Source organism: Idiotropiscis lumnitzeri, chromosome 2 (assembly GCF_059441095.1).
Source record: "Idiotropiscis lumnitzeri isolate Australia: NSW breed Sydney's pygmy pipehorse chromosome 2, RoL_Ilum_1.0, whole genome shotgun sequence".
NCBI lineage: Eukaryota > Metazoa > Chordata > Actinopteri > Syngnathiformes > Syngnathidae > Idiotropiscis > Idiotropiscis lumnitzeri.
The window spans coordinates 35,905,328-35,921,617 of record NC_142392.1 but is presented as its reverse complement, the minus strand read 5'-3'; the positions used below and the strand labels follow the sequence as shown (position 1 = coordinate 35,921,617).

The following is a 16,290-nucleotide window of genomic DNA, read 5'->3' as shown; positions in this document are numbered from 1 at the left end:
GTGTGCCGTGAGATATTGTCAGGTGTGCCGTGGGAAATTATTCAATTTGTGTACCTTTGCGGTCTAGCGCCTGCAGAGTTAAGTAGTAAAATGTAGTACTCTTCCAAACCAGTAGGTGGCGGCAGCAGGTAGTGAATTGCCTTGTGCTTGGAGACAAGCGAGAAGTGGATAGCAGAATAAAAAAAGTGGATAACAGAACGACGGTGAAAGTAATGGATATGTTTTTGAAGAGAAAAAAATGCTGACTCTGAACTGGACCCTGGACAAAACCCAGACCTAGATGAAGGCCCTAGTATGAGTGGAGGTAAATAAAAAAAAAAGCAAAGGCGACCTGCAAAGTTTCTGCCGTGAGGCAATACAGCGAAAGCTATCTTTCATCTGGATTTACTTTTACCGGAGATGCAACGACACCGACTCCGTTGTGCTTGGTATGTGGTGAAAAGCTCTCCAACGGCGCTCTGGTCCCAAGCACGCTTAAACGCCATCTCCAAACGAAACGCCCTTTACTTCAAAACAAAAATGTGGCGTATTTTGTTCGCCTGAGTGAACACACGGAGAAACAAGCAACTTTCATGAGAAAAACCGCAAAGGTAAGCGAGAGAGCCCTTAAAGCTAGCTACCACGTCGCTGAACTTGTGGCTAAATCAAAAAAAGGAATTAATACTTTGATTCCTGCCAATATATCAGCTCTGTGTTCATCCAAACAGGCACAGGTTTCACACTGAGAATAATGTGAAAGATTTTACGATACTTTATTCTTTGTTGATTTGATTCATATTCAAGACTTTTAATAGGTCATTTTTCAATGTTAAAAAACACTTTTTTTCACATTTTCAGCTGGTAGTGTGCCGCGGGATTTTTTCAATGAAAAAAATGTGCCTTGGCTCAAAAAAGGTTGAAAAACACTGGCCTAGCACATTGCTAAAGATGTAGCTCCTCGAGCGACAGTGGAGCGCACAAGATTTAAACGCCTCATAAAAGTAGTCGACAAGAGGTACGAAAATATTTGTTGCAAACCGTACTTCCCGATATGGACAACATCGGGACGGGAGCGGAGACATGTCAAGCGTTTTGCATCCACATCCGACTTGTGGTCGAGACGCCACATGGACCCCTGTTTGAGCCCGACCGTGCATGACAGAGTCTTTATTCGACCCTTTTCTTCTTGAGTACAAAAAACGAACACGCATTGGAGGAAGTTTGGCTTTTAAAAGTGGATTTATTAACTACTTCTCATTTCCACGGTGACCCAACTCCAACAATAACATGACAAATATTTGTCCTCTCATCAATATTTGCACAACAGAGTACTGAGTTTCGAGATCCTCACAATAATAATTCTCAAAATTATATTTATTATTAATTTAGCTTAGTTAATGGATATTTTATTGACAATCTAAGATCAACATACAAAGACAGAAAAAAATGGTGGTGGGGTGGCGCGAATCTTTTTCTTCTTGGTAGGGGCGGGCTTGAAATAATTGAGAAGCACTGCTAGTATATGCAGACATTATATTCATTCAATCTCGCAGCCCGAGTGAACCACAGCATTGTTGCAAGTTCGGGAGGAGAAACGGAAACGTCCCACTGCTGGAGCAGCAGCGGCTTCTCCGGGCAAAGGCGGAAGTGACGTAAGAACGGACTCGCCAATGTGGCGTTATTTTAGTTATTTTGTTAATTTTTTCATCGACCGAATTAAAATATTATATAAAATGTATATTAAAACAGAGGTAAGTGTGTATATTGAGGGGGATTTGTGTATTTAAGAATCCCTTTATTAGTCCCACAATGTGGAAATTCGAGTTTTGAACCCCGGCCTCCTCGGGAATCTGGGTCTGAACGCGGCGCCTTAGACCACTCGGCCAACCTGGCAGCCAAGATTGTGTTTATTAGTCCCACATTTACGTACATACAGTATATATTTGCATGCTTTTTCTGAATGTCTGCTGCTAATGTTATACATTAACGGCTACATTACGCCACCGCCTCTGTGTGATCTGTACCTATGCTGCTGTAACACCTCAAATTTACCCATTGTGGGACTATTGAAGGACATCTTTATCTTTATCTTTAAAAATCTTGTGTTGGTGCTTGTTAAATAATTTTCCAAGAGATAAATAAAATGGTGAAAAAAAATTTAAAAAGTAAATTCTGTAACAATTAAACATTGAATACTAAATTATTCCTAAAACAGTTCAATGAATCTTGAAATTAATAGTAAATTATTGTAGTTTAATGAATACTAAAACAAATAATGAAATATTAAAGTACTTAAAGAAATACCGAAATCATTTTCGAACACAATAACAGTTAAGTAATAAAACAGTGACATATTTTAATTTAAAATTCGCAACCATATCGCAATCTGGGGAAAAACCCTGTAAAAAGGCAAATATGTTGACATAAAGTATCACTTTATTATGTCAACTGTTAATAATAGGGAAATACATTTGATATTATCCAACCAACAACATGGTGTCAGATGTGAAAACAAAACCAGCAACAAAAGTAAAATTCAATACATCTCTCAAGTTCATATTTGGGAACTAAAATGTTTGTTCATGTGCATACGGTTTAAATCTTACGTTTTTCCAATGTTTAGAAGAAGATAACAATGATTTGCATCGCAAATGGTGACATCTGTCGGTGAGTTGGTGACAGTGCTCCACATAGCCAGCAGCCAATCATATCACAGCAGGGGTGTGTCCTGTTCTTCCGCTTTCGTGCCGAACAGACTGCCGTTTTCAAGCAGGGGATCCATTCAGCGCTACCATTTTCTCGAAGGAAAAAAACGACGCCATCTTTCCTTCGTCTCGTCGAACAAAGAGAAGCTCACGAGTTATCGCCAAGCAAAGACCAAGTGCGGATTTGTTGAGATTGGCGTTTGAAAATGTGTGAAAGAACGACACCCAAGTACAAAGAGGAACTTTGTGGAATAAAAGAAGAGAACGAGCAACATCTTCAACTGCTGGACGAAGTTTGCAAGCAGCCTCGTGTTGTGCCACTCAAAGCAGGTTTGTACACGTTTTACTCTCATCTGCTTTGTAAAGAACGACTTTCTATCGTGAGAAATATGCATCACAACATTAAGTTGTTTGGGGAAATCGTTCAAGGTTATTGCCGTTTTATTTTTAAATATTGCCTTTTACTTGCCGGTTTGCTGAACATTTGTTTATGCCAAATGAAATCAGTGCAGAAAATAAATGCCAAAGAATAACCATAAGTGGGGGGGAAACTCCGTGTTTTTTTCCCAGTTTAAAATTTGAACTGATTATTTAACATTTTACATATTCCGGTTTTTATACGTTGTGAAAGAAATTAAGTTTGTCATGTCAGGTTTCAAAATTATGCTGACAGATGTAGTGTACAGTGAACCCCCGGTTATCGCGGTTAATGGGGACCGAGACCACCCGCGAAAACTGAAAATCCGCGAAGTAGCGTCGCACCTTAAAAAAAAAACAAAAAAACACCGTATGTATATATATATATATATATATATATATATATATATATGTATATGTGTGCAAAGTAGCGGCACACCTTCAAAAATGCTTAAAAAAATTATATATATATATATATATATATATATATATATATACTGGTAGAGAGAGAGAGTGAAATTCATGTTATAACAAAAAAACAAATTATAATTAAAACTTATTATTTTTTTATTCCCCAGCCATTATTTTTGTATTTATTCAATTACTTCTTTTTGTATTTATTTAATTACTTCGACTTTTACCTGCGCCGTCCGTTGTGCCCTGTGAATGTTATGATCCTCCAGCAGAACTGGAGGATTGAACAGGACTCTCCAAACGCAGACCCGGGAAAAAAGGTGGTGATACAAAGATATTTATTATAATCACAATATAGTCAGTGTAATCAGCGCGTCTCACAGCAGCTGACGGCATGGCGCGAGACGATCGCTGGAGGAACGCCCACACAGCTGAAAAAACAAAAACACACGCGGCATGACAGTGAAATGAAAGGTGGCATTCTTCATTTATTTATTTATTCATTTATTCATTCATAACTGACAGCCTCGCCCTCCGCCGGTGCCCGGGCGGAAGTTGTTTCTCTTCGGCTTAACTACCACACACGCCGGCCGGTCTCCTTCGGAGCTCACGCACGGTCCCGAACGAAGCAAAATGTCGCCGCGCGAGTGCCCGGGCGGAAGTTGTTTCTCTTCGGCTTAACTGCCACGCACGCCGGCCGCAGCTCGGGTACGGTCCGAAACGTCGCCCCCGATCGTGTCCGTCGCCACCAATCGTGTCCGGGGGAACCTGCTCTTCTTCGTCCACTCTTTTCTTCGTCCACTCTCCTCTTTGGCGCACGCCGGCCGTCTAACCGCTTCAGCGCCCCCTTGTGCCTCTCGGCGAAACTACAATGCCCCCGAATATTTTTTAGACCCGCGAAGCACTGAACCCGCGAAAGGTGAACCGCGAAGTAGCGGGGGTTCACTGTATATATATATTTAAATCCACTGTTGGAGTTGAGCCAAAAATGAGAAAATGAAAAACATTTAGTAAATGAATCTTCAAAGCCAAACTTACTCCAATGCGTGTTTGTTTTTTGTACTCAAGAAGAAAAGGGTCAAATAAACACTCAACAACAACTGATTAGAGTTCCGATATTTTAGTTTCTTCGATTTCTGGAGTTCAGGAAATAGTACAAATACAGATATCTGGGCGGCTTTTTCTTAATCTGAGGAGAAACTGTACTCAGACGAGTACAATCGAAAAATGTCGCGCTGATCTCAGCCCAGCCTCACATTTTCTTGGAGGTTTTCTATGTCAAGGGTCATGTAGGTTGAATCGGTCGTCCTTTCTTCTTCCCCCGGCCCGGTCCACGTTCCACGTCCAAGGCTGACCTTCTCAGGCAGGCGGCAATCTCTCCGTCTCTCCTGCTCACATTCCCCTGTCATCTCGTCAGTGTACAGATTGTGTGGTGTATGTTTTCACAGATCAAATTATGTATTTTTGGTGTTCTTGATAGCGTCCCGGTGACGTCCTCCCCGGCCCAACTTGATATGTTTGTATCTTCCATGGCCTATGTGGAGAATGTGTTTTGTTGTATTTGTCCATGAAGTGCTATCTGGTTTGTCATCAGTTTGACCTGAGCAGACTGAATCTGTTTGTTCTGAATGAGAGTGTGGGTCATGAAAATACTATGTGTGCAATTTTGAGGTCTTACATTTAAACTAAGTCGTATAAATGTAGCATATGAATGCATCAGTAAACACCATGACTACAATCCCAGTCAATCTTATCGATGCACTGTACTTCTACATTCATTTGATAAATGCTTTTTGTTTAATCAATGTTTAACATATTCAGTAAATATGAACCTGCTAAATTAAATAATTGACCTTCTGTCCCGGAAGTGTTTAAAATAATGCCAGCAACCGTAATACAATACCTTCAATATTCATGTCCGGTGTGGCCATTCCCTATAAGAAGGGAAGGCCGGAGAGAGGGGACACCTTTCCCTTTTTGCATTTTGGGGAGACTTCTTTTGACATCAACATGTGACGAGAATAAAATCTCTTTCGAACCAAAATGGCTGTGTCAGAGAATTTTTTTCCATCACCAATTCTGTCATGCTCCGCGACCTGTCCGGAGGGAAGCAGAGCCAGACCCACACATCAACAACAAAATATACCACATTTTTGGCGTCACAAACAGGATTCTTGCTCCATTGAGGGTCTCAGGGTGCTGGGGCGCAGGCGTTCAACAGCCGGCCGGCTGAACTTTAGGTGAGATGCTTTTACTCACAATGGGTGTTGTGCGCCTGTGTCCAAGCGGTCGGGGCTTTTGGGGTCGTTAAAGAGAGCTTGTGCGTGTGGGTCTGCTGGCTGATTGGTCATGGAAAATGTCCCTGTGTTAGTTTCAATTATTGTTTAAACAAGAGGCCTCTATAAATGATTAAGACATTAAAAGATGTCAAAGTAACTGCACTATAAAAGAACATTAGAAAAAGTATAAAAAAATAAATAAATAAATGAAAAAAAATGATGATAGGAACTAAGTAAATGGGGACTAGTGCGAGAGAAATGTGCAGAAGATAAAGAAAAGAAAGGTCTAGTGGTTAAAGAGATGAGAAATAAGAAGTTTAAAACTATAGCTATAGACAACATAGTCGTGAATAAGCTCAGTTTGAGCACAGACCCTGGCCAGGGTGTAAATTTTAGCAGGAAAACTATGAGCTGAAAATAGAAATAATGAAGAGAAGCGCGCTTCCACGTATCGTATTGGGCACTTTGTGGCATGGAACACAGTAAGGATCGAGGCGTACCGTTGTGTGGAGGGCCCGACGGTTTCGCTGCTACGTAGCAAGAATAATGCATTAAGTCTGGGCCGGTTCGACTCCGCTGTTCAGATACGTACCCTGTGATTACTCGTGTTCTGGTCAAGGCCACGCAAAAATCAAAAACCTGGCTGCGGTCCGCCCCGTATTGGCACAGGATGTACGCAGGGGTTTGTGAAGAGATGAGATGAAAGTACGTGGAAGTTCGGCCTAATTAGGGGGGTTGCTGCTTCGTTTGTTTTTATTGTTATTTGTGTTGACACATGTGGGGCATGTGTCAAAGGGGGGAGATAGGTGCAGTATTTTGTTTTCATAATTGTTTTTTGCATAGGATAGTTATAAACCAGTGCCAGTCCCTCCTTTGTAGAAAGAAATGCCCCTTCTAAAAGCCATATGTGATTGCATTAATATTCAGTTTTATCAGTTCAACTAACGCGTGTGCGTCCTAGTGTGCATTGAAAGATGCAGCATAAAAAATGTTAAAATATTTGCATAATAACTAAAGCAAAATTAGAATGAGAAAGTTAATTGGCTACATAATAATTGGGGTGAAATTAATCTTCATTGCAAGAAGCGGTGATTTAAATAGAGAAATCCAAGATCATAAAAGGATGAATTTATGTTCCGTGGAATGTGATTTGTCAACACGGAAAAGCCCTGAGTGATGAAAACGTGAACATATGGTTAAGGAACAGGTCTCTTTGACGGCAAAAGTCTGACTACGGTAAACAATTGATAATTAGACCTCAATGAAGTGATTGTGCAGTTGAAAAAGTTCATATCTTGACTGTGAAAAGCTAAAGTGAGAAACTAGGATTAACTATTTGGCAAACACTAGAACGTATTCAGTCTCGAGGAAGACTGAATGCAGTAAAATTGCAATAAGAAGAACAATAAACCAGCCCAGAGTGTTACAATGTCCTGGAAACAAAAGTTTGGGATTGCCCCTGAGGGTGAAATTCCTCTCTGAACCCCTCCTTTTTGGCTCGGCAGGAACTCATGAAACAGGGAAACTGATAAGAGATACAATTTTGTTGAAACAGAACATGCAAGGTTAAAGGTCATGCAAAACAAAAAAAACCCCATCTAATGTTCCATACTTCAGTTTTGCGACCGATGTACTACGGTAATTCAATTAATGGAACGACATTTTGAGATGGAAATGACAGTAATATGATGAATTATCATGTTATGAGCGGACTTTTGAGATACAGTAAATTGATTTAAATTAAATTAGAATTTTTTAGTCTGCGGATAATCCACTTCAAAGAATACTGACTCATGGGTTGAGGAAAACGGGGTTATATTAGTTAGTTAAAAAATAGCTAAATTATAATTGACGTGTTCATGGGGATTGAATATGAATCATAAACAGAAGACAAAACCAATTGGCATTGGCATTTGTAAAATATGATGAGGGATTAAGTTCGTGAGCTCTCTGGGAGACGGGGCGAGACGCGAATGGATTGAAGCTTCCGCCAGTGACCCATCCAATAGTGTCACCACCACTCAGCTGTGTCGGGTGGCCGTCCTCGAGGGCGTGCGCCTCCCAGTTACTGACATCATGCAGAACAGTCCGTCAATGAGAAACTGCGAATCAGTATGAGTAGAACCCCCGTTTTTGCATCGATGAAAGAAAATATTGTATTGGATGTAGAAAACGAATTGTTACACTCGCGGGTTCAGAGGGCCAAGAGTGCTAATTCACCGGGAAAGGAAAAAAGAATATGGGGGGGAAAAAATTAAATAAAACGGGGCGGAAGCAGCTCATGCAGCAGCCGACGCATGCAGCTCCCATTGCGTCTGCTCTTTCCGTTTCCGCTGCTCCTTGGCCAGGTTCTAGTGACGCAGCGCCACAGCAGACTTGTTGTCCGCACCGGCCAGTCAACAAGGTCACATAACAGAAGTAGGGGTGGTTATAGACATGGGTTGTGAGTGGGACGTGCTCTTGCTGTGGGGTGTTGGGTCACTGGGTGATGAGCGGTCCAAACCGAGCCACTTCCTGAAATGTGCCATCCTGTGGTCCAGCGCCACGCCAGTCACAAAGAGCTCCACTAGCACGGGGGCGCCATCGCTACCCCCTCCTCCGACAATGCTTCTATGGCTTCCAAACGCACAGTTGACGCCTCAACCCGATTGGGACCACATTCCACGATAGGGGTGCCCACGGAGCCTCAGCATTCAAGGACCGGCAAGTCTTGGCATTCCGGTGACGATTGATGGACAACAGTTTTAGATGGTGGAACAAGATATTCCACGCTTTGCAAGTTCCTTCTGCATATCCCAGTGAGCAACAACACTGTTACGCTTGTAGGACTCTTGAGATTGGCCGAGTCACTGCCATGGACCGAACCCGCACCTGTGAAACAAACACTGGAATTCGAGTGGGACTGAATTTCAAGAAGGGACTGAATTTGACTGTGCACATCCGCCGGGGGAAGCATATGTTGTCCTCCGTTCCAGTAGACTGGGCAGCTCTGAGACCAGGGTCTCCATCCTCCCGCTGCTGGTACGTCTTGTTCCTGCTCTGGTTTGCCCGGTGAAGCCGCCTCCACCCATTCAAACCACCAATTGGTCCTTTGCATTGAACACTGAGTTCTGATGATTTGGTTTGTCAGGATGCATTCACCCAATTTCGAGGGTCAGAAGTGCATCTTGCATTAGGATTATGTATTTGTGATGTCTACCGGTGCTGCCTCGCATGTGTGCCTTGCCCCAGAGCAGAGGAAACGGTAGGAATTGTCTCTGTTTGCTGAGCCACAAATCACATTAACTATCGGTGCGCATCATCATACTAAAGATTTAGGCCCATTGGTGAAGACTTTTGGCAGAGTTAATTTCAGAATACTCCATGTCACTAGCAGGGTGTGGTGTTTCAGCACCCAATCCGAATTCCTCTGTTATGAAACATTTTCCGAATTTCTCGACAGTATGGTAGACAGTGAATGGGTCACTCTGAAGCGAAAGCTCTGTTTGCGTCTCTGCCAGAGGGCTTGTGGACCCGGGGTCTGACTGATGTTGTGCTCTGTTCCACAGCTTCTACAATTTGTTTTTGCTATATCTGCAAATGTTTTTATATTATTGTGAAAGAAATTAAGTTTGTCATGTCATCATGTTTCAAAACTATGCTTACGGGTTAATAGAAGGTCACAAAAACATGGACTTCTTAAACAGGAAAACGTGAGTTCAGTGGTAACAGAGTTGTGTCTATGCTGGCAGTTTAGCAGGAAGGCACAAAAACCGATGCACGTCTTGAACCGTGTTTGACAGGAAACCGTTTAGCTCGCATTTAACAGAAGTGTGACCCAAACATGTCTTGTAAGCTGAAACCGTTTGAACAACAGGAAGAGTGTGGACGGGTGTGATAAAGTCAAAGTGTTCATCTTTTTCCATTCTTTATGAGTTTGCATCTTCAAATTGCTTTGCTGTGCTTCAATAAAACGTCGCACAGGAGCGGGAAAGCTTTTCTCTTTGGCGGACTGCTCCTTGCAAGTGACAAAGACAATCTTGGCTGGGTTATTCATTTGTGCAGGCTTGTCTCGTTTTTGACAACCTCTCTGACATATCTAGTTCAAGCAATTCCTTATGGAATGATTCAACCTGACTCTAAAAACTGTGCACACTGCGGCAATAAGATCAATGGAGGTTGATCAATGTTCGTGAATAAAACACAAATGATTACGTTTTTTTTTAAATCAAGTACGTATTGGTCTTATTTATGAAATTTTTACTGGCTCGGTCAATGAACCTCCGGTGGCTCTGCACTGTTTTGTGCACATGTGCATAGTTTCACCTCATCCAAACATTTAAAATACATTGAATGCATCCATCCAAGGTTGCACGGATCTCATCAGTGAAAAAGCGCATGCTGCAAGGAATGCATCTGCATTTTTGGCTTACTATGGGCTTAAAAGGGGAGAACGTCACAACCCCCTTTTCTACCAACAAGCCCAGGAACATTTAGTTCCTGGTAATAAAGTTCCTGTGGCCCAGGTGGTTTGCATCACCCCCACAACTCATAGTTCCTGGTAATTTTTGCAAATGACTGATGACATAACAATGGGAGGTGTTGTGTTACTTTGTTACTCATTACTGACACCCTATGGCTGTTAAGCATCATTGCAGTTCCAAAATAATTCAGTGAACTCTTAAAATATTTTGGTGTATCTTAGTCAAATTTGAATACATATTGGATAACTTTAAAATATACAGTCATTATTCAAATATGTCAACATAAAAGTCAGAGTGAAAGTGTTGTTGCTTAATGCTTATGTGTAGGGATTTTGTCTCTTCAAACATAATTTTGTTTTAAATTTGATTTAGAAACAGAAATTTTATTTAAAAAAAGGGGAATGTCGGAATGTACGAGCAGGATAAATGTCATTTTGGGTAAAAAAAAACAAAAACAAACGTAAATCATGCAATAAATAGCCACTCTGATTCCAGGGCCCCTTTAATTCTTTTAGGGATCCAGATTATAATGGAAGCAAAAAGTACCCACGATGAAACTATCTCTAAATGCAAATGAAATAATTGTAAACATATTTCACTTGAAGGATTCCTATTTTATCAATGTCATTTTGTTGCGATGGCCCCCAGTGGTCTGCATCAATAAGTTAGGGTCCCACAACAGGTCTTCCATCAGACGCACACAATAGCCTGTGTGTGCTAACTTCAGCTCGCTTCCAAAAACGTCTGTGACTATGTCCGGAATGAAATCGGGCATCAGCCGCAACGTGCTTCCTTTTTAAATGCTCGTTTATCACCGTTGTGCTGCGAAAGGGAGGTTTACATCGTAGGACGGAATTTTGTGAAGTGTCCCCATGGTCCGGTCCAACTTGGGGTCGCACGCATTGCTCCGTGTGCGGCAGGCACAAGTCAAGGTAGCACGGTAGAAACAATATAAGACAAAGTCGCCGCCTGAGCTTTGACTTGACCAAACCAAATGTGTGTTTGTCTTTTTGTGTCCTACAGACGTCAGTGAAAACGATCTCCGTTCTGTGAAAGAGGAGCCAGACTTGACTCACATCAAAAAGGAGGAGGAGGAGGAGGAGATCAACAAGTCACCACTGAACGTTGTCCCTATAAAGACTGAAAATGAAAACAAGGATGAGAGTGAGGACAACAGAGGGGCGGAGCCTCCAAGCAGCCGCTCAAGTAATCACATGACAACAGAAGGTGACGAAGACCACTGGGCGCCATCACAAGTACATAATGAGGACACATCAGACGCTCATGATGATGATGATGATGATGATGGGCAAGCTAAAGGTGAAAGGGCATGTCACACTGACTCATTAACTTCAAAGTTGTCTTTAAAACCGCACACAAGAACACACAGTGGAGAAAAAACATTTTCTTGCTCGGTTTGTGGAAAATGCTTCTCTGAAAAGGGAAATTTCCTGCTCAGTTTGTGACAAAAGCTTTTCTGTAAAGTCATACTTAATAAAACACACAACAATACACAGTGGAGAAAATTTTTTTTCCAGCTCTGTTTACGGAAAAAGTTTCTCTCAAAGGTTTTGGTATGTCAGGAGTTGGCAACCTGATAGCGACTGGAGTCAGCGCTGGTTTTCTCGCTGTGTTAGGCTGGCTCGTATATGTATGGTCCATTGAACAAAACTCAAACTCTTCAAATATCCCCTCACATACATTTAATATTTCGCTTTCTGAATAAATTTCTGACTGGCTAAAACCACTTTCTAGGTTGAGCTCTATCAAGTGTTTGGGGTTTGTTGCTAAGCAGAATCTCACTTCGAAAAAACTATCATTATGTCAAATATACCAAATATTTTTGTTCATGCTATATTATATTTTTTATATATTGGGTTATTTTTATAATGATACAGTGGAACCTCGGTTCTCGAACGACTCTGAGGTCGAACAAATCGGAGTTCGTGCAAAAAAAAAGAGAAATTCTTGCTTCGCAGTTCGAACAAACATCGGAGTTCGAACGCCGGTACGACGCGTGAGTGCGCACGCGAGGGTGGGGGCTGAGCGGCGTATGGGTGAAGATCGCTCTCTTGCTCTCTTTATGACAAACTGTTGTCGCGTGCGGACGTGCTGCGTTTTGCTCTCGCATTTTATATAGGTGTACGAAGTGTTTTAGCCCCTAATCATGCCTCCAAAGAAAGTCAGTGCAAGCAGCAAAGGAATGGTTTCGGTGTTTGAACAATTCGCTTTTCGAACAGGGTTCAGGAACGGATTATGGTCGAGAACCGAGGTTCCACTGTATAGGGTAATATTAAAATTGGCAACCACTTACAGACTTAATTCAATTAATGATAAATATAGAAACATTTTATAAATATTGAACTAATTGAGAAGAGTCCTGATCTTGAAATAAGTATTGAAATATAAAAATACCTACATATTAAATTAATCCAATAAGCCGACCCCGGATGAGCGGCAGAAAATGGCTGGATGGATGGAATAATTTAAATTGCATCCAAATTCAAATGAACAAATATGTTAAGAAATATTCAAGAGTGAAATAAAAAGGTTTAAATTAATATTGATAGAATTTTACATATTAAAGTAATTGTATAAATATTGTTGTCTTAAATAAGCAATCTTAAATATACATTGAAATAAATTTAAAAAAAAAAAATTATGGTGCATCTTAGTTGAATTTGAATACATACTCCAGAAACGTCTGTGACCATGTCAGGAATGAAATCGGGCATCAAAAGGGAGGTTTACATCGTAGGACGTAATTTTGTGAAATGCCCCCATGGTCCGGTCCAAATCGGGGTTGCACGCATTGCTCCGTGTGCGGCGAGCACAAGTCAAGGTAGCATGGTAGAAACAATATAAGTCGAAGTCGCCGCCTGAGCTTTGACTTGACCAAACCAAATTTGTCTTTTTGTGTCCTGCAGACGTCAGACAAAATGATCTCCGTTCTGTGAAAGAGGAGCCAGCCTTGACTCACATCAAAAAGGAGGAGGAGGAGGAGGAGATCAACAAGTCACCACTGAACGTTGTCCCTATAAAGACTGAAGATGAAAACATGGGTGAGCGTGAGGACAACAGAGGGGCGGAGCCTACAAGCAGCAACTCAAGTCATCACGTGACAACAGAAGGTGATGAAGACCACTGGGGGCCATCACAAGCACAAAATGAGGACACATTATCAGACGCTCATGACAACGATGATGATGATGATGATGATGATGGGCAAGCCAAAGGTGAAAGGGCATGTCACACTGACAGTTGGGTATGTTCTCAGTGTGGGAAATCAACAACTTCAAAGTTGTCTTTGAAACGGCACACAAGAACACACGGAGTAAAACCTTTTTCATGCTCAGTTTGTGGAAAATGCTTCTCTGAAAAGTCACATTTACAAATCCACACAAGAACACACAGTGGAGAAAAACCTTTTTCCTGCTCAGTTTGTGGTAAATGCTTCTCTCAAAAGACTCATTTAGTAAGGCACACAAGAACACACAGTGGAGAAAAACCCTTTTCATGCTCAGTTTGTGGCAAATGCTTCTCTCGAAAGTCTCATTTAGTAAGGCACACAAGAACCCACAGTGGAGAAAAACCTTTTTCTTGCTCGGTTTGTGGCAAAAGCTTCTCTCGAAAGTTTGATTTAACGATCCACACAAGAACGCACAGTGGAGAAAAACCTTATTCATGCTCAGTTTGTGGAAAATGCTTCTCTCAAAAGGCACATATAACAGAACACGCAAGAACACACAGTGGTGAAAAACCTTATTCATGCTCAGTTTGTGGAAAATGCTTCTCTCAAAAGTTTGATTTAACATATCACACAAGAACGCACAGTGGAGAAAAACCTTTTTCCTGCTCAGTGTGTGGTAGACGCTTCTCTGTAAAGTCAAATTTAACTTGTCACACAAGAACACACACTGGAGAAAACCCTTTTTCTTGCTCAGTTTGTGGTAAAAGCTTCTCTCAAAATTCAAGTTTAACATATCACACAAGAACGCACAGTGGAGAAAAACCTTTTTCCTGCTCAGTTTGTGGCAAAAGCTTCTCTGTAAAGTCAAGTTTACAAAGCCACACAAGAACACACAATGGAGACAAGCCATTCAGTTGCAGCGTTTGTGCTAAAAAATTCTTCACTAAACGTAGTGCTGAGAGACACGATTGTGATGGTGAGAAGAGCAGCGATCCTTGAAGCTTAAAAAAAAGAAAACAAAAAACTGAAGGAACTGACACTTTGTGGTAAGATGTAAATGTTATTATGAATAAAATATGATGTATTGAATTTTGCAAAGCTTTTTTATTGACACTAAGCCAATGTGATCATTGCCAGAAGAACCATTGTGTCTGAGTGATGATTTTTTTTTTGTGTTGACATCAAACATGTAAATGAAATTAATTGCCTTTGCCTAGAACAACATTTGTAACATTATGCTTTTCAGTTGTCTTTTTAAACGTACTTAATGGAAAAGGTGTGAGAAGAAACTGTGCTTATGAAATCGTTGCCTTCCACAATCATCAATTAAATCACTCGTTCCACTTGCTCAACTGGCTTTCATTACGCTGTGTGAAAAGGTGAAAAACGTAACTAGAAGTTGAACTATAAAAAGAACAAGAAAGAAACGCAAGCAGTCTCAGTTTCTCTCAAAGGTTTTGGAATGTCAGGACTTGGCAATCGGATGGCGACTGGAGTCAGCGCTGGTTTTCTCGCTGTGTTTGGCTGGCTCGTATATGTATGGTCCATTGAACAAAACTCAAACTCTTCAAATATCCCCTCTCATACATTTAATATTTCACTTTCTGAATAAATTTCTGACTGGCTAAATACACTTTCTAGGTTGAGCTCTATCAAGCGTTTGGGGTTTGTTGCTAAGCAGAATCTCACTTGAGAAAAACTATCATTTTGTCAAATATACCCAATTAAATTTTTTATACGTTGGATTATTTATATAGGGAAATATTAAAATTGGCAACCACATACAGACCTAATTCAATTAATAAGAAATGTGGAAACATTTTATAAATATTGAGATCATTGAGAAGAGTCCTAATCTTGAAATAAATATTGAAATATAAAAATGACTAATGTTTTAAATTATTTCAATAACCCGACCCCGGATGAGCGGCAGAAAATAATTTAAATTACATACATATTCAAATGAACAAATATGTTAAGAAATATTCAAGTGTGAAATAAAAAGGTTTAAATTAATATTGATATAATTTCATATTAAAATAATTGAATAAATATTGTATTATTACATAAGCAAGCTTAAATATACATTGAAATATATTTTTTTTAAAAAGTAGTGTATTTTTAAATGGCCTAATATAGATATAGGAAGTAATTCTCTTTATGAAACTATGAAGGGACTGGAGCTCACAGAAGTGACCAGTCTTGGTTCTGAAGTTCCGATGTAACCAGATACTGCCCTGAGAGAAAATAGGCCTGAGCATTGTTTATGGTGGGGGCAATTCTCTCGCCAGGTCAGTGACCTTCCAGGGTATGGAAGTAATTTAAGGTGTTCACGAGTAGACTGGTCGTATCAAAGGGGAGACGCGTCTGCTCTCCCTCTGGGGGACTTTTGGAGGGAAATCCCGAAGACTAGCGTGATGGGAATGCATATGCAACAAGTCAAGTCAAGTCAATTTTATTTGCATAGCTCTTAATCACAGACAGTCTCAAAGGGCTTTACATAACCACAATCGACATCCCCGATCTTAACCCCCAGAAGGGCAAGGAAAAACTCAAAACCCCATTAGGGGAAAGGTGAGAAACCTTGAGAAGGGACCACAGATGGGGGAATCCCCCTTCCAGGCTGCAATGGATGCCAACTGGGCAACATTTGACACATAAAATGATGCTATTCAATGTTAGATGAGATAATGTGAGAGTCAATCAAAAGAAGTGCTGCAGGAAGATGACTTCAGTGGACTGGGTCCTCATCCAGGGCTGTAATCTCCATGGCAGCATATCCGAGGATGAGCCTTCGATCTTGTACCGGTCAGTTGGTGTAAATTCAGAACAGCCACTTCCAA

At 40.9% G+C, this 16,290-nt stretch overlaps 1 protein-coding gene across 1 annotated transcript; it reads left to right on the top strand.

Annotated features, from left to right (window-relative positions):
• Window positions 1–12,310: 12,310 nt before the first annotated feature.
• LOC148342423 (uncharacterized) lies at window positions 12,311–14,650 on the top strand. The gene is made up of 2 exons (XM_088288177.1): window positions 12,311–12,314; window positions 13,185–14,650. Exons 1-2 carry the CDS (start codon window positions 12,311–12,313, stop codon window positions 14,444–14,446), a joined length of 1,266 nt encoding a protein of 421 aa, XP_088144303.1. The 3' UTR covers window positions 14,447–14,650.
• The last annotated feature ends 1,640 nt before the right edge of the window (window positions 14,651–16,290 follow it).